Below are 25,832 nucleotides of genomic sequence, written 5' to 3' on the forward strand. Positions count from 1 at the left end.
ATATTAGAACTGTGTTAAATGTGGTGGGTGAACGTTTTGGGAAGGACTCGAATGATGTTATTGGGTTTTTTGATGCTGAAAAGGCCTTTGATAGGGTTAACTGGAAGTTTCTGGAATTCACTTTAAGGAAAATGGGGTTTGGTTCGAGTTTCATGAAAATGGTGGAATGTATTCTTAGAGATGTTAGGGCCAAAGTTTTGGTCAATGGAGTGATTTTGGATTTGTTTCCTTTACTGAGGGGCACGCGACAAGGGTGTCCGTTGTCACCTTTTTTGTTTGATCTGGCATTAGAACCTCTTGCTGCATATATTAGACAATGTGAGATTGTTAAGGGAATTATGGTGGGCAAAGTTGAAGTTAAAGTTTTATCGTATGCGAATGACATGCTTCTTATGCTGTCAAACCCTGAGGTGTGTGGTGATGTCATATAAAATATGTTTCAGGAAGTGGGGGAACTGTCGGGACATAGAGTGAATTGGGAAAAAACAGATCTTTCCATTGTCTAGCAAATGTGATTGTAATGTCTTGCGTTCGTGGAATTGTAAGTGGTCTCCGAAGGGTGCTAAATATTTAGGTATACACATTATCGGAGATTTGAAGAAATTGCTGCAATTTAATTTGGACTTGGTAGTCACGAATATGTCGTTATTGATTAAGAGATGGGAAAGGTTGCAGTTGAATTTATGGGCGAAGATTAATGCAATCAAAATGGTCCTCTTACCGAAGATTTTATATATTATTCAATCGATTCCGTTGTTGTTATGTAAGAAGCAGTTAATCCCAATTGAGAAGTTCTTTTCTTCTTTTTTGTGGGGTCCGGGAAAAAGACCTCGGGTTCCATAATATATCCTGATTCAAAAGGTTGCGGATGGGGGGTTTGGATTCCCGGATTTGACAAAATATTACAAAGCCTTTTTGCTGAAAAAAAGCTCATATTACTTTAGGGAACAGAATGCAAAAGAACCTCTTTGGGTGCGCATGGAAAGAGACGTTTGTGCACCATTTGAACTTGGAAACTTATACAGTATCGGTAAATTACTGAATAAGAGGTTGCGGTTTATTCCGATTGTGGCGACTAGAAAAGTGATGAGAGAGTGGTTTAGGGAAAACGATCAGAGTTATGTTTTCAGCCCTGATGCTTCTATATGGTTTAATGATGTTATACAAATAGATAATAAATGTCTGAATTGGGTGAGTTGGATAAATAGGGGTATTCTGAAGTTGGAGGATGTGATGGATGGGGACAGGTGGTTGCTTTTGTGGAATTACAAGATAGATATGGATTGATGCTGGGTGAGAGGAATAGATACTTGGCTTTGATTTCTATGTTGAATAGTAGGATGGATATGGTGGATGGTTCTATTGGAAAGAAGCCAGAGATTAGTAAGCTGTTAGAAGGCCAGGAGTACTGTGCGAGTACTTATATGCAATTTATGCCTATTGATGAGAAACTCCAATTAGCATGGTCTAGATTGAGAGAAATTTGGTCGGAAGAGGTTCAGGATGACATTTCTGAAGTGGATTGGAAGAATGTTCTAAGGGTTACTTTGAACTCGGAACCCGATATGGGTTTACGTCTAATTAGACAAAAAATTGTAGGGAGAATGTATTGGACACCGGTTAAGATGTTTAAGCTGGGGTTACGACCTAATGATTTGTGTTGGTGTTGTGATGTTAATAGGGGCACTTTATTGCATCTACTGTAGGATTGCCCGAGAGTGCAGATGTTTTGGAAAGAGGTACTTGATAGGATTGATCTGATTTTTGGTGTTGTCTTGCAGAGGTCTGCAGTGAATATAATTTTGCTTTCCAAGAAAAATAGACGTGGAAGCGCTAGGAGGCATTCTTGTTGGATTGATAGAGCTATAATGATAGCGTTTAAGTTGATACTCAGGATTTGGAAAACAAGGAAAAAAACAAATGTTGATGATTGGTTGATGGAGTTGCAGGTCTTGGCAAGCTATGATAAGGTTTCATTTCATAATAAAGATAAAGAAGAGGATTACATGCAGCTGTGGGGTCCGTTTGTGGCTCTCTATGATTGATGTATATGCAGGATTACTTTGATAGCAAGGGATTCAGAGTGAGGTTGATGGGTTTTCTTTCTTGGTTTTCTTCTTTCTCTTTTTCTTTCTCTTTTCTTTCTCTTATTTTCTCCTTTCCGTTTGTGGTATCATTTGTTGTCACTTGTGTTTGTGTTGTCTTTGGAATATTCGGGGTAATATGTTGAAGATGTCTCGCTTGAATTGGTCATTTGTTGGTATGAACTCTTTATAATGCTTATGTTACAGTGTTGATTTTGTTCTTTTTTGATTAATGTGAGACATTGTTAATTTGCTGATCTATGTGTTCTGTGTGGAATGTAATAAATTGTTTAAAAAAAAAAAAATCAATCAAATAAAACGGAAATTTACCAATCCTGCTCAACCCACGGTGGAATATAACCCACCTAAACCGTTCCCCAAGTTTGAATTCTCGCCCATTACCATAGAGGAGACCACAAAATCATAAAAGATCTTAAACCATTGCAATATCAAGGTGACATCTGTCCTGCTATGATAATCAAAGATTGCGCTGACAACCTGGCACCTTTCATCACTCCACTTATAAATAACTCATTTGCCTCTAATAAAGTACCAAATAACTTAAAGGAAGTCTGGGTGCTTCCCTTACTGAAAAAACGAATTTAGACCCTACTATACCAACCAACTGCAGGCCTATCACGACTTTGCCTTTCCTTCTATAAATACTAGACAGGGTAGCTAGCCTATCTACAAATCCAAAACTACCTCGAAACACACAACCAGCTGGGCGGCCTCTGCCAATGAGGCTTCCGCACAGGCCATCGCACGGAAATGGCCCTGGAAAACCCAAATGGATCAGATAAGATACAGAGGCGACCTAGCCATCCTTCCCTGGAGCTCTCAGCGGCATTCGATTTAGTAAATCACAACATCTTATTCAGCCACCTAGCTAGCGATGCCCACTTCTGCAATGATGCCATAAGTTGGATTGAATTGTTCCTCTTGAACCACTCCATGAGAGTTTTCTCATCCACGGCGGCGGCTCGCCCTATTACGGTCACATGCGGCGTGCCTCAGGGATCATGCGTATCCCCCACGATGTACAACGCATTCACAAAACCTCTCTTTGATAGACTAGACAATTTAGGTGTCATATATACTAATTATGCTGACGATACCCAAATACTAATCCCCATTACAGGTGACTACGACACCAACACTAAAGCACTAAACGTAATCTAACACACCATTCAAGCCTGGATGTCCCAAAACGAGCTCTGTATTAACAATCATAGGCAGCTCAGCAAAACTTAAGAGCCTCCCACCACTCTATCAAACCTTCGACATAGATGGAAACTGTAGCCAAAGAAGTCAAGATGCTAGTGGTCTACCTTGACTCACCACTTACACTCTTCCGACAAGTCAATGCCATCACCTCAGCCTCATCCTATACTGCCAAACTTATCACTGCATGCAGACCATACCTTACTGTGGACAACCGATTCACTCTGGATAGAGCGCAAATCCTTTCCAGGATAGACTATTGCATTGCCATCTTCGGAGGCTCCTCCTCAAACAACATTAAGAAACTCCAGACTGTACAAAATAACGCTATCAGAGCGGCACTCAATATTCCGAAGTCAGAACACATAACTACATTCAGAAGAAATATTCACTAGTTACCTGTTAGAGACTGCATTAAATGTAAAGTACTCTCGCTCACCCACAAATGCCTATCTAACACTGCTCCTCGCTACCTGTCAAGCCTGATCTCTAAAAACCAACCAGCCAGACCTACCCGCTCAGCCTACCTAGGACAACTGACTACACAAAGATACAAAAGACAAAAAGCAGGTGGCTCCAGCTTCCCTGTTATTGCTGCTAATTATTGGAATGCCATGCTTACGGAACTAAGGACTGACCCCTCATTATGGTCCTCTTGCAAAAACTAGATACCTGGCTTTTCAACCAGGATATCAAGCATCAACCTCCCTACTCGAAAGAGTCCTAGGCTTGCCCCTTGGCCTGGTAACTTGATATCCTGCATATGTTTGCTAACCTGTATTCTACTTTGTAACTGTACTGCATTATTGTATTGTATAACTAAGTAACTGTTTTGTAAAACCAAGTATCTCAATTGTAACAATACTTCTAAGTTCAAGCGCCCAGATGCCCGAGGGTTAGGTGCACTATATAAATGTAATAAATTAAATAAATAAAGACTTCAAGACATTCGAGGCACCAGGCTCAGTTGGACTACTTTTGTTCTCAATTACTGCAGAGTTGCAGACCTGCACAGAAGTTTGGCAAACAACAGTAATCATATCAGCGGCCCTCGATGTGTCTAGTTTATTTATATAGCACATATACACAATGTGTTTCAAAGCGCTTCACGACAAGGGAGGGAACAAGGGAAAATACAAAACATTCTTACAGGCCATGAACAACAAGAATGTAAAATTAACCATCGTACTTGGCCTGGCGACATTTCAGATAGTGCAAGTGCCAAGACACAGATAGGAAGGAAATGGGAGCAGACAGACAACTACCGTATTAGGCCTGACAACATTTCTGGTAGAGCCGGAGAATTACAAAAGGTGAGGGAGAGTGGAGGAGAGAGGAGGGGGAGGAACAAAACAAGCGACTATTGTACTAGGCCTGACGACATTTCAGATAGTGCTGGAGGGGGAGAGGGGATAATAAGTAAGGGGGGGGAGACAAACATTTGTTACTATCATACTAAGTCCGGGAACAGTTCTGATAGAGTAAGTGTACAGAAAAAAGTAGGGGGGGGAGGAGAGAGAGAAGGGAGAGGAGAAGAGAATATAATAAAAACAGTGAAAAGAGCAGAGAGGCAGAGGGGAGGGCGAAAAAACTTTCAAACTGCAATGTTCAGCCAGTGGATCTACATCACTGTTCTCATCTGAGGCTGTTACTGGTAAGGGCATTGTGGAAGAAGTCTTTTTATCCCTTGAATGGCCCTCAAGGCACAAAACGATTAAGTAGCTCCTCCCACATTTTCCAGCTCTTTTCTGAGCTTGTCCAATGAAGATTTTAAAAGCACATAGAGATAGTTTTCTGTCATGGAGATATTGCAACAATTGCTCACCTAACATGGAAGCATTTACTAAACCAAGAAAAATAGAAAGAACTCCTTTTAGGTGACTACCTGATGTTCAAATGCAATCCTTCCCTAAATATTATACATATACTCCCAGAGTTGTTGTTTATTTCACAGAACTTCAACCTTCAACGGGAAGCACTTACAAACTTATAAAACACAGGTGCCAACCTTGAAGCTGTATTTCTGTGAGGTTCCAAGACATCTGAAATTCAAAACTGCAATGTTCAGCCAGTGGGTCTGCATCACTGTTCTCATCTGAGGCTGTTCCTGGCGTAGCAGAGTTGCAGCTTTGTCCAATAAGTCAAAGTCATGATAGTTTCCGCATGAAAACAGATAGTCGGCCATTCTTTCCTTTGCTTGTTGCCATTGGGCAGACAACTCAGGTTAGGGAGAGTGATTCTTGTTAGGTCCCAAACTTTCCGTTGGGGGAATACTGCATTTCTCACCATTGGTGTAATGAGTCTGAGATGGAGTAACTATCCCCGAAGGTGGCATCTCAATACTGACATTCGGGACAGTGGAGGACCCAACCACCCTTTGCTCACGTTTCCCCAATCCTCATCCTGCTCGCTAGCCTCCTCTGGTCATATTTCTCCGATGGCATCCTCAGAGAAACTTAGTTTAGTTTTATGCAGATGGCTTCTCCTGCGGGCACTAGCAGCTTGCACCTTGGTTAACTGAGTTTTCTGTGGAGTTATCATTCACCCATAGTGATGTGTCTGGTCAGGACCATATCTTAAGCATAAGTGAAGGAAGATCCTAAACAGAAGTGAAGGAAGATACACAGTGCCAACCCAACCAATATAAAGGAAGGACTCTACTCAAAAACGGTAGAGCATGCAGATTTTAGGTCACATCAATCTTATTATCAGTTGCCCAGCGCATCAGAAAAGGCCAGCACAGAACTCCCTGTCGACAATACAGTGCCTCCCACCACAGATTGAAGGTGGGTTCACGTGCACCCCACGCTGGGGAACAGCTAACTTCACCAATCCTCCTGGCTGCCCAAGCTCCACACGAAACCCCCACAGCAGGCCACCCAGCACGGCATGGCCGAGGCAGAGGCTCAAGAAACGACCCGGGGGAAAGCGGGCCGTTCCAGACTAAACAACTCAGTGCAGGTCCTCGACACACGCAAGGATTGAGGAAAGGAGCTGGAATAACGCCTGTGTCTGCATCAAGTCGCACTGCCATCCGACGGCCGCCTCCGATGCACACAGTTTGTTTTATTTTGGAGCGGTTTGCCGTTTCCTGAAAAGAAGTAAACCATAATACACGCCTCCTGTGTATTTGTTAGGGTGAAGACACTTTTGGCCACTCTCATACAGAAAATCAATATTACAACCCGCAGTAATCTGCACTTGCACATCATCCACTCCTTTTCCATGTGCAGGCAACGGGTGGCAAAATAACCAAACACCTACAGGATTTGTGACCCTCCTCGTATGCCATTTCTCCCTTTCTGTACTGTAATGCAATCGTTTTGGCATATAGGTGGCTAGGCCACCTAATGGAAAAACAATTAAGAGTCACTCACAAAAATGACACAAATAGGTTTAAAATTCACCAACAATACAATCACAGAAATTATGACAACAAATTAACAATAACCGGGTGCATGTTCCGACACTAGAAAGTGACAGACAAGAAGAACAACGTTGTCAGCTTAAACATCAGGGCTTGATCAAATGCAAAAGCAGATAACTTCACAGATGGTATCTAGAATGTGCATGCATGTAAAACCGTGCTGGTTTTTTTTTTTAAAAGGTGCTAGGTGCTTGCTACTATACTTTTTCTTTTCCAGTCCTTCCCAATAATGTTGTCTCCTTTTCACTTTACTTACTTTTCTCTACATTTCCGCAAGGCATCGTCTGCAATGTGCTTCAGGATAATTAATTTATCCCCCCGATAAAAGCCATCTACAGGAAAAAAGATGAATCACGAATGAGGATTGGGAAAGGCAGGAGACAGGTACATGCATGCATGGTGAGTGCTTTCAAGGCTTTCACATGGGAGAATGGCACACAGGCGAAACCCATCCACGGTGGTTGAAATCTATGGGCTTGGAGATAAGAACCAAATGGACAAGAGACTCTTTCAAGGTAGGCACCTTCACTGGTACGGTGATCGGTGGGAAGACATTCAGTAAAATGTTGTGACACTTTGGTCCTGATTATGAGAGTTGGACACCAGCTGCACGTTTTTTTGTGAACGTAGGGAAACCACAAAGAACATCACACAGACTGGTCATTTGGTTTATTCAATCCAGCCAACAAGGTTTTTTTTACCATCATGTCGAATGTTGTTGAAACTTCAAATTAAATCAGCTGTAGCAAAGCCTTGACATTCAAGGTCAACCCGCAGAATAGGTTTCTCCTACTCGAGTTCTTGTAGAATTCTGAAATTGTACTGGCACTTTCAAGCCACTGGAAAAATACACTGGCGGCCAAACAGATGCATTTGTAGCTTTTCCCTGGGGGTGAGGAGGGCGCACAATCTCTGGCTGGGAGTTGCCACTTCCATAGCTTTTTAACTCATGAAAGGGTTGGGCCAGACCCCAGAGAACACCAACCAGGCTCTGTGCCTTCCTAAGTGGCGAGTTATTTCCGGGGATGCTGGGACTGGTGGAAACCGTGTGTCTCCCCTTTGGCTGCATAGTTGCAATGCCACATGGGGCCCCGTTCCCTCAGGTAGCTTCCAAAGACCTTCGGAAACAGAAAGCGGACTTTTGCAAGGGAAAACGGTGAACTACATCAAAATAGGCACCGACTGAGGTAATAAAGAGCATACAGGAACGTGGTAAAAATCAGCCCACGAGGCACACATGATGGAATTAAAGGAAATAGCCAAAGAACACTGTATGTGTTTAGGTCCTTAGACTAACTCCCCCTGGCAATGAAGGTGCCAAGGATGAGGATGCATCATAAAATACCTGTTCCATGGACTGCATTGGGAATACACACCGAAAACAGTACACATGTTCCGTGGGCACATGGGTGACAAAAGAGAATATGCAAACTGTAAACTGTCATCGCCTTGTATACAGGCAAATTGTTAAATATAGCTCCCACGGCACAGATAGATGCTGTGCTGTTTTAGTAATGCAACACCATGTAAAGGAGTAGCTGCCTGTTGAGGCAAACGCCTCAAGGTACATCAAAGCTCAAAGTCTCAACATCAGTACACCCCTATTTGCAGATCCTGCCTGCAGACAGATCAATGTAAGCATTCATAAAAGCACAACATTTCAAAATGACCATCCAGATTAGTTTTCCACACTCACCTGCAGTAATTAGAATGGAGCACTGAGAGTCAAGGATACGATCACAGAGCGCCTCCGCTGAGAATCCTGCAAACTGACAAAGAGAAATAACAGACTGATCGCGAGAAAACACTTCAGCATAGCACAGACAAATACGCATGTACTCCGTTATGTTAGAAATGCGAACACATACAGCAAAAGGCAGGTTAATGAAAATGCTACAGAAAGGGTGGAGGCCCCGGACGTAGCTTTCTACAGCAGCACTCAGTGGTGGAAATGGAAAAAATGTGGTGGCGGATCGCACAAGGGCCGGGGTGGGGGCGTGGTTGGGTCTAATTCACAGAGCGTTTCCCACGGGGGGTTTGTCATTACAAAAACGCTTCTGTGAATTGGGGCATTTATTTGGTTTATAACTGTTCTGATGAAGAATTTTTTAACAGCCATGTCCGGGTTGCTAGAAAAAAAAAAAAAGAAAAATTGATAGCTTAGAACCTGAAAAATGCAAAGCAGTGTAACAGAATAGTCTTTGCATCCAGCAATCCTGGAACACATAAAACAAAAACAAAAAAAACAACAAAAGAAAAGCCCCTGCGACGGCTGCTTTGCCTTTCACCGCTGGCTTTGGCACTGGTGTGTAATGCGCAATGCTCGCTACATGTACAACTGATTCCCTTCAGTTGTACATATAGCGAGCATTGTGCATTACATACCATTCTCTTTCTTTCTCAAACCGTTTTAAATCTCTGGGCCGACAACATGGTTTAGCTGTGTATCCCTTCCTTCCTGCAGAGAGCGCGTTAAGTCTCACCCCTTGTTTTGCACAACAGAAAGATCCGAGTTGGACATTGAAAGCTTAAGCAAGTTAAATGTTAAAGGTATTTGTACCGCGCACCGTCACCAAAGGAGTTGGTCCCCAGGCGCTCTGGCGGATCTGTAAAACGAGAAGGTGGGGTGGGTTAGTAAGGTGAAGAGGGAGTAGGATAGTGAGGGGAGTGGTGTTCTGTTGGCAGCTTCAACTCGGTATCACCGGGTGCTGAGCTTTGGTGCGAGTATCGGATTGATGTCAGTGCTCGTGTGCTGTTGGTACGGCTTATGTGTTGTTGCAGTGCTGTGAAGTGCATGCGGGTTGCTGTGCGAGAGATGGCTGTGTGAGTTTTTTGAGTGTTATAAGTATACAGAGATGTTGAGTTTCTTCTTTTTTTGTTAGTGAGTTATATGATATTTTAACATGCTAACATTCACAATTCCGCCCAAGTGCGGCACCTGCCAACACCCATACATCCCCCAGGAAGGGTTCCAGGTCAACGCCCCCAGAACTCCATCCAAGTGCGGGACACGCCAACATTCCCCAAAGCAACCACGTGCTGCACCTAGTAATCTTCACAATTCCATATAAGTGTGGCAGCATGCTAGCATTCTCAATTACATGTTTCATGCTAAAGGCGCCCATATCGCGCACCCCAACCAACAGAGCCGGTCCCGAGGCGCTCCAGCAAGAAAGTGGGTGAGGGGGAGGGGGGCTTGGCCAGTCGGGGGAGGAGGGAGCATGAGGGAGAGAGAGGCGGTGTGCCAGCCTGGCACATACTGTGTGCTGCGCTCGGTTTTGGCACCAAACCGGGCGCGATAACGCACTGTTGGCGCTGTCCAAGCGCGGGTAGTTTGTTGTTGGTACGGTGTGGTGAAGCGCGCGCAGTCCGCCAGGCGAGAAGTGGCCGCATGAACCTTCGGGAGAGTTGGGCACTTAGAGACCTGAAGGGGGGCTAGTGGGGTGGGAATCCTGGTTGTCACAATCTAGTTCGGTTTAAACTATATCATTAAGCGCAGCGCACGCACTCCCTGTTTCCTAGTGGACTGTGTGTGTGTATAGTGAGGGTGGTTTGTCTATACCCTCCTCAGGTGTTGGAGTAGGAGTTGTGGTGTCCTCTTTCCTTACTATCTATGTGACTTAGTCAGCTGGAACTTCGGGTGTGGTACAGGTCGGGAAGCTATGGGTGAGTCGTCCTAGTGCTACCGTCTAGCTCTGTTTGTGTGTTCAGTCTTTAGTGTCCTCATCTTGTCGCAATCTCTCATTATGTTTTATGTATTCGTGGAGTGCATTCCTTGGATTCAGTCGTGTTCTGTCACTTGGAACGGGCCGGAGTCGATAACTTAGTTCATCCTTGTTTTAGCGGTGTAGGCGTTCATGTCGCCGGTCTTCTAGTTACGTAGAGAAGAGCCAGGATTTGAGCAGTTTGCTGAATACTAGGTGGTTTCTTGTATTCAGTATATCCTTTATAAGGTTATTCCAGGTTTTCGGTGCGTGGTGAGAGAAGGAGGATCGTCTGAGTTTTCTTCTGTTGTAGGGTTTCGGTTCGAGGCGGATGTCGTCGCTTGATCTGAGCGCTCTTGTCGGCTGGTGTAGGCGTAATTTATCTCTCAGAAATCTGCGCCTTGGTTGTGTATTGCTCTGTGCGTGATGCACATTGATTTGAATTTTATTCGTTGTTTTATTGGTAGCCAGTGCAGTATTTTTAGCGCGGGTGAGATGTGTTCTCTTCGGGGTAGTTTGAGGAGTCTGTCTGCTGCATTTTGTATGCGTTGTAGTCTCAAGTCTCATTTGCTGAGCCCTACGATCAGTTAATTGCAGAAATAACGGGGATGCTTTGATCTCCGTGTGGTGTTTATTTGTAGGAGTTGTGCGGGGGAGCTGTTGGGTCTTTAGGAGGCGCAGATCTGTGCGCAAACAATGGAGGCGACCTGGCAGGCCATTACTGACACACTACTATCTCAACGCGCCTTCCTTTGCACAAGTGTTTGAAGACGGGCCAGTGTGTCAATTAAGGTGTCATATCAGACACGTTGGGCACATCACGGCTTTCTTGCCGCGCTAACAGGAGCAGTAGGCGACAGTAAGTCCCTTTGTGTATTACACACAAGTGCCAAAGCCAGCGATAAAAGGCAATGCTGCCGTCGCAGGTGTTTTTATTTTTTAAGTATTCCAGCGCAGGTAGGCTGGGGGTGGCTGACTCTGGCCGGATCCTGAGATCTGCCTACACATCTGGTGCCGGATCTCAGACCCGGGGAGAGCCGGCCCAATGAGCAGCCCTGCCAGCATTAATATCTCAGCTCCTTGTTATTAACTGAATCTGCGTTGAGCTTTTTCGTGCCATCTTTGCTTAATTGTTTTTCACTCTTAGTAAAATTCAGTGCGTCCTCTCTATCCTCCAACCCCCGCCCTCCTGCAGTCCCAGTTCATTGTTTAATTTTTAAAACCGTTGAACACGGCTCATCCACGTTCCTGAATGCTTTGAACATGACTGATTTGACGTTGGATACATTCGTGTTCTGCTCTTGTCATCCTGCCTCATTCATGCTGCCAGTCCCACTTTTAAACAACAGCAGCAGGGTAGGTAGTGCTGGGTGCATGCCATGTGAGTCAGCCGGGCAGGCAGCTGCGATAGTAGGGGTTCAGGCCTACACTGGACTCTTTAGTTCCACGGATGGGAGCAGGGGTATTACACGAGGCACGTGGCACCGCACTTTTGCGGGCGAGGGCCGGGTTGCCTCTGGGCTAATGAATCCTTGAAAGAATGCCATCTGCAAGGGTGTGCAATCCGAGCTTCTTTGATTTTTGCTATTTGAAATAATGGTGGGTTTCTCTCAGAAAATGGGATCTGCTAGATGGGCCTCCACTTTCTAAATGCTTCAGCCTGAAGAGTATAGTTCACACATGTACTCTGCTGGGCCCTGCCTACTGACATACCAGCAGCTGCAATGCGATTTGAGAACACGGTGGCTACAGAGTAACAGCTGATTTCCTAAATAGCCTGCTGGAACCAGATTAAAAGTAGTGGCCCCCATGTTCAAAATACCTTTTCCTGCATAACCTCATTTGTGTTGTGATAGAGCTTTGGATAAAGATAAATATAACGCTAAATCTGGTTTGATAAAGTGGCAAATGAGGAGATAAAGCTACAATTGGCAACATCCAATTCGATGACCTTTATTATTTCCACTTGGTTTTGACTGGACCTGCAGAGCCATATGATGGGCCTTGCCCATGATTCTCTTTCTGCTGGGAAGCTGTCACCTTCCCCGGAGAACAGGACATAGTTTCTCTGGGAGTAGGTGAGGTGAGAGCCGGGAGCTTAAAAGGGCACTCGGCAACACAATGGGGAAGTCCCACAATGGAGTCTCTGATTAGGTAGGGAGGGGCCCTTCACACCTGGAAAGAGGCCAGCCATCTTGGAATTCCCAGACACCCCCCATTTCCTCACTGACACTCCCCAACGACAACCAAACAAGACCCTGGAAGCTAATATCACTAGCAATAACCCTTTTTAATAACTAAAAGACTTTCTCCCTAACTGCTTCAAGGGAATGTTTTAAGTGACCTGCTGGGGGAAAGCCCAACTGTAGCTGAACACTTGTATCCACGACTGCCTGCTTAAGTGGCAGCCTTGAAAGTGTCCCAGGCAAACGCTGTTGCTGGAAAGGGCAGAAGACTGACTCTCCTTTCCCCAAGGACTGGATGAAGAGCTCCACAGCACCCTCAGAACCAAAACAAGCTGCCATTTGCTCTCTCTGCAATCTCAAACCAGTGAGAGCGCTCTGAATGCCTTTGACCCCTGCAAAGATCTAACAAATATCTGGCACTACCTCAAATGTGAGCCACCTCGGGCACCTTTGAACTATGCAGGACCGAACATCACTGCTTGTTGAAAGCATCTTCAAGCGAAAAGCCATTGCCAACTTTTGAACTGCACTGCATTTTGGATCCAGTCGATCCCACTCAAAGCTAGAGCTGAATCTCTGGTTTCCTCACATTGAAACCACATCGAGCCTTCGAGATATGCTGACTCGACATCACCTGTTTGCTCAAAGTTTCTTTGAGGAGCAAGCCATTGCAGTTTGTCGAGCTGCATCGCTGTGCTGAATCCAGTCAAGCCAGCTTGCCAACTAGAACCCGACTCAACACACCAGAAAGCACCCAGAAACCCAGCTTGACACAGTCAAGAACCTGCTGACAGAAAACAAGACAATAAATAGCTGGTTCGGTCTTCCTGGCCTGGCTCTATGGGACCTAGTGACAATTAAGATCCTATTTTATATCATCAATGCAAAGTAGTGAGCTTGTTTGACATTTCTACAAGAATATTTACCTACAGACACCTGCTCTTCAATACCCAGAGTGATCTTTTCTTTAAAAGCCTGCATTCTCTGTGCATCTCATTACAGGGATAGGTTTGTTATTGTTTTCAATGATTTGACTGCAATCTTCATTTAATTAAAGTCTTATTTGTGTAGAATATTGATTGGACATTTCTTTTATTTTGGCACTTAACCATACTATTGTTGTTTTGGATGCTTCCATGCTGGCTCACAATCTCTTCAGTACAGCCTGCTCTTAGCCCACGCTACTTTAAAGAGGCGAAGGAGGGATGTACACCATTTATGTTGCCTGTGCTTCATCTTTATAATTGAGCTCACTGCTATTTTACTAGTTTAGAATTTAGAAACCACTACTCATTCCCGTACTCCTCTAGGGCTATAGTCATTTTCTCACAAATCACCTTGCTGAGCTCTGCCTTTTCCTGGTTTGCCAGCACCGGGTACACTGATAGGAAGTCATGTGCCAGGGCACAAATTCACTGTTAACATAATCTGGCACCGATTCTGAGGCTAGCTGTGCAGGGTAGCTGAAGGAGGGACATCAGCACTTGCACAAGCAAAACAAAAAGGTGATGGCTGGAAGGTTTTCAATGAATCATAATCACAGGCACAGCTCTGGGCAACCCTCCAGACGATCGTTTTTCAGCCTGCCAAGCCATTACAGAAGGGGAAAGACCATATGCAAATCAGGCAGGGCCCACGCCAAAAGGGGCAGTCAGCCCAAACTGCTAGGTCACATCCCTTCTACACGAGAGCACATGCATCCCCAGACATGTTTCGGCCTTGTTGGCGCCATCAGTGAGGAGTAGCTTGAGTCTCTAGGCCCAGCAGGCTCGGGACCTACATCTGGGCATACCCGTCCCACACGGGGTGACTTAAAGGTGATGGCTGGAAGGTTTTTAATTAATTATAACCACGGGTGAAAAACGAGGGTCTCTGGAGGGTTACCCAGAGCAATGCCAGAGGTTAGGATTCATTCCAAACCTTTCAACCATCACCTCTTTTGTTTTGCGTAAGTCACCCAGAGGGGAATGGGTATGCCAAGACGTGGATCCCGTGCCTGCTAGTCCTAGAGACCCAAACTACTCTTCACTGATGAGACCCAACAAGGCCGAAACTTGCAGAAGGGATGTGACCAAGCTGTTCGGGCTGGACTGACCCTTTTGCAGTGGGAGCAAGCCTGATTTGCATATGGTATTTCCACTTTTGTAATGGCTTGGCAGGTGAAGAACGATGGTCTGGAGGGTTGGCCAGAGCAATGCCAGAGGTTAGGATTAATTCCAAACCTTTCAACCATCACCTCTTTTGTTTTGCATAAGTAAACCCGAGTGGGACGGGTATGTCCAGACGTGGGACCCGTGCCTGCTGGGCCTAGAGACCCAAGCTATTCCTCAATGATGATGCCCAACAATGCCGAAACATGTTTGGGGATGCTGGTGGTCTCATGCAGAAGGGATGTGACCAAGCAGTTCAGGCTGGACTGCCTTTTTGGGATGGGACCAAGCCTGTTTCCATATGGTCTTTCCCCTTTTGTAATGGCCTGGCAGGCGAAGAACGATGGTCTGGAGGATTGCCCAGAGCAATGCCAGAGGTTAGGATTCATTCCAAACCTTCCAGCCATCACCTCTTTTGTTTTTCACTTGCACAACCAGAAAAGCTCAGTGAAAAAGTCACTGATACGTTGCAGCTAGTGCCAATACTACCAATTAAATGAAAATAGAATGCATTCTCTTTGCCTGCAAGGACCATGCAGACCTTTGGCACGTATAACGTTTTATTTAATGTGACCAAATCAGAAGCTTTGCACTTCTTTGGTAACATCGCAACTAGCAGGTGCTTGAGAATAAACACATGTGATTATTACGATTGACATTGGGAGAGTGTTTGTTTGCATGCACAGGAAGGTACTGTGTAATATTTACTATTCTTCAGTGTAAACGCATGTTTTCACATACAGCTCTGATGTACGACACTACCACATCTTTCCAGGGTAGTAGAAAAATCAGAGTTTACATGTCAGTGGATGGTAGTAGTCTAGAGAAGAGGGATTTTTTTTAATGTTGCTCAAAGCTGCCAGCAATATGGTTGGCACTGTGAAGCATGAGTATTTTGTTATGCAGCTGCCGCATAAATTAACATCTCTTCATACAATGTTGCCGCTTGCAACCTTGGTTCAAAACACAAGCTGGTTTGGTATCAGTCTCTCCGACTCACCGGCTGTGCTGTCCTTTCTGCTGCCGCTTTGTTGTAGGAGCCAAGGACAGTACCACAGCGGCAATTGCTCCTCCCCGTCTTGGTTATCAACGCGGAAGAGCCTCTGGTACCTCCGACACACTGTACAGGTTTGATCAGCCTTAGTTCCTGGTCTTTGGTTTCGTATTTTCCAAGGCTCATGAAAATAACAGTCTTTTGATGTCAAGGGTACTTCCCTCCTTGCGTCCCTCTCTGGATTCACCGTCTTTCTCCTTGTATTAAACTGCCATCTTGGAACTACTGTTTCCTCGTGTGTTTTGCCTCGCTCAGAGTGTGCTTTTGTGCTCCGCCTTTTATCTGTGTGGGGAAGTCAGGTGTGTGTAATAATCCGTAATTGCCTGACCTTGCCTGACCATTGTGTTGGTACATGTCAAGTATACGTCAGGTATATGGCTCTGGTGTTAGTCTGTTGCCGCTGAAGGTGAGCTGTCCATGAGAACGTGTTCTTGTCAGGAAAGAGGGGAGGGGTGGAATTCATAGGTATCCTACCTGGTAAGAAGGGGGAAAGGTGTAATATGGAAGGGGATACCGCATCTCTCCCTCCAGTGTCCCACTTCCACTACCTGAAGACCCCTCATCAAGGTGATCCTCCCGCACTGGGCCACCCCAAGGAACTGTATCCGAAAGGAATGGTCGTGTCCTGGCCACGTGGATGACAGATCCCTGCTATATATCTATATATATATATATAGATATATATATATATTTATTACTCCCTGTAAACTGGTGCTTGTATCTGCTTAGATTCACATGCCTTGTATAGTCCAACATCTAGTGGTAGTCACGGAATATTACAAGATTTGTTTTCGAAACTCAAAAAACAGACGTCGTCAGGGCGTGTTAGTAATACTATCCCTAGTGTGATGTGTACTGTATCCATGATCCTTCATGCATCGTGGTCCCTCAGATTGTTTCTTTCTGACATGAGGTTGCATGAATTGTACTCAGTACAGATGTGATAAAGCAGAAACAGTGATAACCCAGAAAAACATCTATGCGCCTTCTACTCCAGAAGGGGTGGAAGGGAGGACGCATGTGAATCTAATTAGATTCAAGCAACAGAAATACGATTACGGTGAGTAATGTATCCCTTCTGCAGCTTGTGGATCTGCTTAGATCACATGCTCTGCATAAATTAGCAAGCAGTATCTGGAGAAGGAGGTGGGAAGTTAGAAGGTACACCAGCAAAGAGAGGTTTAAGGACCACGTGTCCCACCGGTGAATCTGCTTTAGATTGTGTGTCAATGCAATAATGCTGTGTGAACGTAGGGATGGAACTCCATGTAGCAGCTTTGCAAATGGCGTCTAGAGGGACGTTTGCAATGAAAGCTAAGGTAGCTCTGGTAGAGTGAGCCCTGGGGGTGAACTTTCTTGGATAGGGAATAGCAGAGCTCTATGCACTTGATTATCCATCTGTAGATGGAGGTCTTTGATATGTGATCGCGTTCTCTTCCAGGTGCTATGGAAACAAAGAGTTGGTCTTTTTTCCTTAGAGGTTTAGTTTTGTTCACAGACTGCCCTCACTACATCAAGTGTATGCAGGGTTCTTTCTGCTGATTTAGATGGATTTTGAAAGAAGGTAGGAAGTTCTATGGATTGATTAACATGGAACTTTGAAATGAACGTAGGTGAGAACCTGGGATGCCTTCTGACGACAACCTTGTCCTTGGGTGTTATGAAGAAAGGGTCTTGTACGGACAAAGCCTGTAGCTCTCTGACTCGTCTTATAGAGGTGATAGTTAATAGGAATGCAGTTTTTTAAGTCAGATGTTTTAGGATGGCCTTGTGCATAGTCTAAAAGGTGGCCCCATGAGCTTGGAGAGAACAACATTAAGATTGAAACCCAGAGAGGGTTTGAAAGGGGGGTATAGCTTCTTTACCCCTTCCATGAATGCTTTAATGACAGGAACTTTCCACCAGGAAACTTTATTTTGTGAAGTGGTGTAAGCTGACAGAGCCGCCAGATGCACTTTGATGGAGGTGAATACTAGGCTACACTCTAGTCGGTAAAGCATGTAATGTAGAATGTTAGCTGAGGAACATTGTGTTGGGTTTAGTGTTTGTGACATGCACCATATCACAAATCTCTTCCACTTATTGAACTAGTGTTAGGAAACCCTCCCGGTCTTTCTGGATGAGCTGGAGAAAGCATCATCCACATTACCTAAGGTGGAAACCTCCTCGGCACCATTTACCGGTCTAGTTTTCATCCATTATGGTGACCGCCGATTCCCACTGTTCCTATTTTGGTTTTGGCTTACGTGCTACAATTCTTGTACTACTCTTCTCTCCGTTCCGCCTTTACTTCTGTACTTCCCCTACCCTCGTATTTGCCTTCCCGGTTTTTCCCTTCACTGTATTTGTATTGCTTCTTCTATCCTTCATTTCCCTCTGGCTTGCCATCCTTGCTCCGCGAGGGTCCTGTCCTAGTTCTTTACTTTCTTCTTCGTTCATTCCCTTTTGCTTACCTGCTTTCCGCTACATCTTAGTTTTTTTCTGCACGAGGGTTTCCAAGGGTGCTGCCCCCTGGGTACACTGAGCCCAGATTCTGTCCTCTGTACACCTCGCGGGGACACTCATTCTTCAACTTTGGAGCCCATCAAATCGTGAGTACTCACAACTGTTACTTATAAATAGCAGTGTCTGGTGTTGGGTTTTCGTACCTCTTTTAGGATAGCCATAAGCCTTTGTGGAATATTTAAGTGGCCAAATTCTATGACTTCAGGAGGCAAGCTGCAAAGTTCATAGATTGAGGGCGCGGATGGAGAGATGCTCCCTTGTGTTGTGTTAGCATGTTGTATGGTCACGGGAGCTTGATTGGTTCGCACATCGCCAGTTTGAGCAGCTGTGGAAACCAAGGTTGTCTCGCCCACATAGGAGCTACCAGGATTAGACTTACTTGTTACTGGTGAATCTTGTGCACTATTTTGCTCAGGAGTGGTGGGGGGGGGGACATAAGCACATTTCCCTGACCAGTTCATCCACAGGGCATTCCCCTTGGACCCTGGTTGGGGAAACCTGGATGCGAAGTCTGGGCAAACAAGTCTAATGGGGGGGTGACCCCATTGTGAGAATATTCTGTCTAGGATATCTCTGTCGAGTTGCCACTCGTATTCTTCTGGTATAGGGTATCTGCTTAGAGGGTCTGCCAGAGAATTGCGCTCCCCTGGAACATGTTGAGAGGTTAGGAACATGTTCCGCTTGAGTGCCCACTTCCATATTTTTGGGAGAGCTTGGACAGAGTTTGAGAGTTTGTGCCTCCTTGCTTGTTTAGGTAGAACATGGCAGTGGTGCTGTCTGTGAGGACCTGCACTGTTTGACCTGTAAAATGTTGCTGAAAGGCCAGAAGAGCCTTGAGGACTGCCAAGAGTTCTAGGAAGTGGATGTGTCTTTGGGCAGTAGCATGTGTCCACTGGCCGTGGGGTGAAGAAGTGACCCCCCCCCCCAATCCGGCAAATGAGGTGTCTGTAATTAGGATTGCCTGTGCCGGTGGTACACAAAAGGGGTTTCCTCTTAGCAGGTTGTCCCAGGACCACCAGCGAAGAGCCTGTACTGGGCCATCATCCTGAGCAAGCACACTGCTTTGCGTACAGTTATCTGGCGACGGCTTTGTAGTGAGGTACTTGCAGCATCATGTTTTGTACTCTATCGTTTGAGGGGAAAGCCAGCTCCTCCTTTGTCTTTAGAATAGCCCCAAACATTTTTTTTATTTGGCTGGGGACTAGGCTTAATTTCTTTTTGTTGATGGAGAAGCACAGATTAAAAAGAAGATCTATATCTTTTGAGTATTTTGTTTGCAAATTTGAGGCGATTCCCAGGTAATTCGCCAGTCGTCCAGATAAGTGTATACTGAGATGGACCTTCTGCCCAGGTGTGCAGCCACTACGAGCACCTTTGTGAATACTCTTGGTGCTGAGGCGATGCTGGTAGTGGCCTCCCGCTATCTTGAAACGCAGATATTTTCTGTGCTAAGGGAGCACTGAAATATGAAAGTATGCATCTTTCATATCCAGTGTTGCCATGTAGTCCCCCCGTTTTAGGAGTGGGATTACTTCTTGGAGCGTGGCCATGCAAAAATGTTGGGGTTTGACATATTTGTTCCAGGGCTCAGATTTAGTACTGGGCACATGGAAAGGTCTTTCTTTGGCACAAGGAAGTATGTTGAATAAACCTTGTTTACCTGATTTGCTGGGACAATCTCTATGGTGTCCTTTTCCAGCAGTTATCAGTCTAGAAAATAAGACATCCCTCGAATGGAAGGCAATGCAGGATAATTGGTTGGCCGAAGACCAACTGCCTCATTTAAAGTGTTAAGAATATATGCTCATTAGTCATTACATAGTTACTAGCTTAACTAGAGTGCGGCCATTTTAAGATGACCAGAATCGCCATTTTGTTTTCTCTCTCTGTTCTCTCTAACGCTGCTACTTTGCCTCATGTAAAACTGCTTTGCTGAAGATATTATTCCGCTTCAATGGTCCAAGGTTACTAAAGATATGTTGAAACATTACGCTGGAGAGCCAGACCTAAATGCCCGGTTCCCTCGCGCACATATCCTTGAAGGCAAGGAGCAAGGCATTTTAATCAGTACACGGATGCCAGTGAGTCTCCTTAAAAGAATAGCAATGTACGAAACTGATATTAAAGGGTTTGAATTATGTTCTTTACGGACCCCCTTCTGAGCACTGTGAGGCCCCGGAGAGCAAGCTGACCTCTAGAGCGTGAATTGAAACCAGGAGATAGTAAGGCCTGGAATGGGCCAGTCCCCCTACGCGCAGCTTGTCCATGAAACTAGAAACACTGTGTTCTCACAAATAAAGACTAGTGTCTGTAAATTCGAGATTGCAAACTGTTACTAAATATGGTGATCTAAAGTGTCATATTCGTCAACATGGTCGATCATCGCCTCCACTTCAAAGGGAATGAATAAGGGGCGACATCGAATTTGTCAAATGTGTCATTACTGATTGTAAGATGCTCATTTTGTATATATGTAACTGATGTACGATTTTCGCTCTCTTGCGTCCCCCGAGGTCTGTTAGACACACGTCGCGGGGCGTGGGACCATTTGGCCAACTGGGACTATTTGTTTTGCAATAAACCCTAGTTTTTGGGAATACAACCTCGTGTCTAGCGTAACAGTTCGTGTGTGGTGATTGTGCCTTGTTTCCACATCCGAGGGTCCCTCAGGGGCCCCTTCACAGTGCCTTTACTTCTTCCAACAATATGCGTTTTTCTTCTGTTGACATTTCCCTCTGTCTTGGTGTGCAGTAGGGTGGATTTTTTAACAGTTCAATACAATGCCCACCTGCCACGGTGGACAACACTCACTTGTCCGACGTTATCCCCTCCCATGCATGGGTGAAGTGTGAAATTCGGCCTCCAACTGGAGTGGCAATGGGAGGGGACCTATAGCGGTTTGGGAGCGGTTGAGCCTCTCACAGGTGAGGTTCTGCCCATTCCTCTGGCTCTTTTATTTCCGCTTTTAAAATGGGAAGAGGACGTTTGTCCTTGCGATTGGCCACAAGATGAGGACTGTCCGGCCTGAGTATAGCCCGTGGAACGTTGAGCACCCCGACACCAAAATCATCTAGAGTTTGAGGAGCCCCATTGTACATAGGGCCTATTTGTTAACTGGCCAAGAGATTTGAGAGTGTTGTAAAGTCAAAAAAGTACCTTAGACTCCACCTGTTACGATACAGGGGGCACCAGTCCCTCGCAGGACGTCTGTACCTACCCGTTCTGCTGCCTGGAAACAGGTTTCTAGACCTGGCACTCTTTTGCATCAGAAGGTTCAGAGTTTTGCTGCCCTGTTCTACAGATGCTGGAAAATGTATTCTAAACGGGGTGTGCACTGACAACTATCGCCCGTAACATAGCGGAACTACAATTCCCATCATCCTTGGGTGTTCCTTCTCCATCCAATGGAATGCACGGAGCCTCGCCATGATCAGTACTTTAATCCGTGACATATGCAGAAACCCGCTTCCTATTGAAGTTACTTCACTGTTTTCTTTTTTTGAAGTTCCGTCTTCAGTTCTCTGTGAATTCGTACTCCTGTGTAACAAACCCCTGCTTGTCTCACGGACTCCCTTGGCTCCTCCTGGATTTTGTCTCTCCTGTGTACCAGACCATTAGCCTGCTGCACGGACTGCCGTTGGTTCTGTTTTGTACCTGGTTTTGCTCTCTGTGTAACAGACCCCTGGCCCGCCCTACGGATATGATTTGGATCTTCCTTGCTGTTGACATACCTTTCGTGTATTGAACTTTTCACCCGCTGCTCGGATTAACTTGGATTTACTCTGCACTGGTCTTACATTGACACGCGGGCAGCTAGAACATGGATACCGTTTTACAGCTCAATGTATTCTGCTTATTGTGCCGGAGTTGAACCTGACGATAGACATAATAAAATCTATCGCAAGTATATCGCAAGTATAATACTTATCTATTTTCCTCAAGACATTGCTTCTGTGTTGGTCACCTTTACATCCCTCCTTGATTCCTGAGTTACTGATTTATTCCTTGGCTTTACCAAGATACCACCTCCTATAAGTGCACTTGGAACGCTCTGCAGGGAGGGCACCAACCCGACTCCAGTGCGCTCCGCGTGCTGTCGTGGTAGTTCCCCTACTAACACTCCCTTTTCTTTATTTTATACTAGTCGTTATGGACCTTGATCCTTAATTGACTACCTGCATTTCACAACAAGGTAAGGAAGGTACACTATAATTAGTATTGTTTTGCCTGAACTACTCTCTCGCTAATACTTACCCAGCACATAGTTAGTCTATTATTACTTCATTCTTCCCAGGGTGAGCCTATCTTCGAGGAAGATAAGTCACAGACAACTGTTTAGTTCAGGTATTTCTTGTTCCTTGCATATAGCTTTTGACAAGTTGTTATCATCTAATACTAAAACCGTTTTATTCCTTTTCAGCTGGTGAATATAGCGGTGTGTGTTCCCGCTCTTTTAAGTGATCAGCCTCACTTGACTGTCTGTTCTGAACGATCTGGGGGCATATCACTGAAAAGAGTTCCTTTCCCTCAACAGAGAGGAGGCCCTGGGTTAGGGCCAACCCAGGGCTCTGCAATCAAATCCGGTCGGTTCTCTGCAGCATCACCAGGAATAATATCCAGTGAGTGACACCAACGGCATGTTTAGGAGGGTGGCCTGAGTTTCTAACTTAAACCCTGATTGTCTGTGCCAGGGGTGGTGCTCGATGAACGTGCCCTCTGCAATGATGCAGCCTGCATTATCTGCTGCATCAAGATTATTTTTGAGGATGCAGTTTGATACCTGCTTGCCCTCTGCAATAGTATTCAACAATTGAGAATTCATGGGTTACGGGAAAGCTTCAACTTGGCGTTCCAGGTCATCCCATTTGTGGCAGCCGTAACTAGCTAGAAGCGTAGTGTTGTTGGCGATTCTGGTTTGGTAACCTGAGGAGGCAACCTTTCTCCCGAAAGTATAGATTTTCTTGCTTTCTTTGCGTGGCGAAGCCTCGGCCGACGCCAGGGGAGTGCCGCCCTCTTTCAGGTAGTGGTAACCACTAGTGAATCAGGTTTAAGCTGATCCCTAATATACAGATGGTCAGTGGGCGCTGGCCTGAATAGTTTCTCTATTCTGGGGTTAACCACCCCTGTGAGACTAGGTGTTAGTAGGGAGGGTTAGATGCATGTTTGTACCGACTGCAGGAGCAGAATAAACTGTGTGGCAGACCTTTTGTCTCCCAGAATGTCTTCCACAAAGTCCTTGTTTACTTGTGCCTCTTGAGTGTCGATGTTAAAGTGTTGTGCAGCCTTCAGTAGCAGTTCATTATATTGTAGTTGGTTATCAACGGGACAATCTGCTACAGGCTGGGTCTGGTGGTCTGGCGACTGGATTATGTAAATGTCATCGTCATCACAGAATTGGTCTGGACTATGAAGGTCCCCTTGAGACCCCGGGTCTTGTGACCCGGAGGGATCATCATAGTACAAGTCCTGAGAGGGGGCCTTGGTAGGTCGAGGCTGGGGTGCCTAGGACAGAGGTGCCAGGCTGTGGCTCAAAGCAAGGTTTTTTGGCATGGGGCTGGTGTGTTGAGGCCCCTAGCTGTGAAGCATCTCCAAGGGATATTATTTGATCTGAGTGATTATCTATAAAGTCCACAACTTGACATCCTCCTTAAAATTGTATTAAACTGTGCAGGAGTATAATCACATGAAGGTGGGAAGCCTGACGTGACAGGGGTGGCCAGGGAGGGAGTTATGGTGCATAGCCCCTGAGAGAGAGTCTACAGAGGGGACAGGGGGGAATTTACAGCCTGTGTGCTTTTCGAGGACAAAGGCATCGAAATGTGCGACTTTTTCAGCAACCTTGCTTTAAGCAGCGTAGCAATTACATGTTTTTTGATTAACTCCTGCATTTTTGGTGTTTTGTTGGTGGGGGTGCCGATCCGCTTTACGCCGCCTGTTGTTCGGCATGCGAAAGGAGGGACTTTTTGTGTGCAGTGTCCGAACCGACCATGGTGTATGGTTTCGGAGGCCTGTCATGAGGCAAAATTGTACTTGATGACCTAGAGGACAGAGAAGAACCGGAGGCTTTTTCCGTGGACACCGTGTAGGCTTCGATGCTCGACAGTACCGTCGAAAGTCAGCCGTGGGGTATGTGTTTAGTGTTCTTGGGCTTATGTATGCTCTGGCCATCAGGTGTCTTCTCCATCACAGAGACGACAGGGTGATTATTGGAGTCGGGGGCCCGCACATGGGGTTCCAACGAACCCTGCTCGCCTTCAGCGTCACTCAGGACCCCGATACTTCCCTCGCTGGAGTCTTCTGTCACATCAATGGAGGCCTCGGCCTGCACTGTGTGAGTGGCCTAGCTTTTGGTGCACCGATCCTTTAGAGTTTGAGGTTGAAAAAGTTTGCAAATTTCGGCGTGATCCCTCGGGAGACAGTAATTGAACACTCGCTGCGTGTCCTTCAACAGGAATTGTCGGTGGCAGGTAGGGCAACATTTAAAGGGAGTTTTGTCCATTATTTATCATAAGGGCAGCTTGGCGAGAAAAAGGGAAAAGGAATGGCAGAATATGCATTCTCTAAAGAGGTCAGTATGAAGAACCTCCCCCCTCTCTCCCTACTGTAGGCCGCGTCTGGTCGTCGATCAGTCAAGTCGCCGGCAATAAGGTTGTTCGTCGAAAGCCATCGAGCAGTCTGTCGGCACTGCTGCAAAACCGAACAATAAGGAAAAAAAAGAAGAGTCTACTAGTAAACTTTCAACTAATCAAAGGCATCAGCGACTGAGTACGATGGGGGAAAGAAACAATCTGAGGGATCTTGATGCATGAACGACCGTGGGTACAGTACACTTCACACTAGGGATAGTATTACTAACACGCCCTGTCAACCTCAGTTTTCGAGTTTCAAAAACAAATCTTATAATACTCGGCGACTACCAGATCCACATGCTCCAGAAATATATATATAAGATCTTGCACAATTTGGAGAAAGTAAAGATAGAAACTCTATTGCACCTTTTTCGTATTTTGTGTGTTAGTGTGAGGGATAGAGGTAATTTGGACACAAGGTCACTTTGCTTTAGTTTTGATTTTATAGGTAGGGACATCCCCTTTTGCTTAGGACGAGATCAGTCTTTTTCCAACCCCAATGAATTTAAATAAATACGGCTAATGCTGAGAACCCTACAATTTTGTGTCTGCCTCTCATTGCTGACCGCTCACAGATCACAATTAATAAGACAGACAGAATTACATTATTTCGGCGCAGAGCCATAAAGGTCTGCACATCAGATAAAAACCATCAAACCATCAAATTACACAGATTTAAAGCGTTGCAAGTACATTTTCCCAAAAAGAGACAGCATTGGATTGGGGGTGGTCTAAATGAACCTCCATTACGGCACATAGATAGCTGGATGCATAACTGAAACAACTAAAGGTACGGCATGGTGTTAGTGGACCATAAACCTTAAGGTTCTAGTCTGAGGAATATTACCTAGGGGCCTGTTCCCCAATGG

The 25,832-nt window shown here is 45.4% G+C and overlaps 1 protein-coding gene across 2 annotated transcripts in view; it reads right to left on the minus strand.

Moving 5' to 3' along the window:
• ACSS2 (acyl-CoA synthetase short chain family member 2) overlaps positions 1–25,832 on the minus strand; it is a 948,517-nt gene that overhangs the window by 535,696 nt on the left and 386,989 nt on the right. For both annotated transcript variants that reach the window (XM_069652109.1, XM_069652108.1), the window contains exons 5-6: positions 8,432–8,504; positions 6,992–7,067 (exon numbers count right to left, since the gene is read on the minus strand). In XM_069652109.1, coding sequence (XP_069508210.1) covers positions 6,992–7,067; positions 8,432–8,504 — 149 coding nt within the window. The remainder of the gene's footprint in view (positions 1–6,991; positions 7,068–8,431; positions 8,505–25,832) is intronic.

This window comes from Ambystoma mexicanum, chromosome 3p (genome assembly GCF_040938575.1).
Source record: "Ambystoma mexicanum isolate Mex_15411 chromosome 3p, UKY_AmexF1_1, whole genome shotgun sequence".
In the NCBI taxonomy this organism is placed as follows: domain Eukaryota; kingdom Metazoa; phylum Chordata; class Amphibia; order Caudata; family Ambystomatidae; genus Ambystoma; species Ambystoma mexicanum.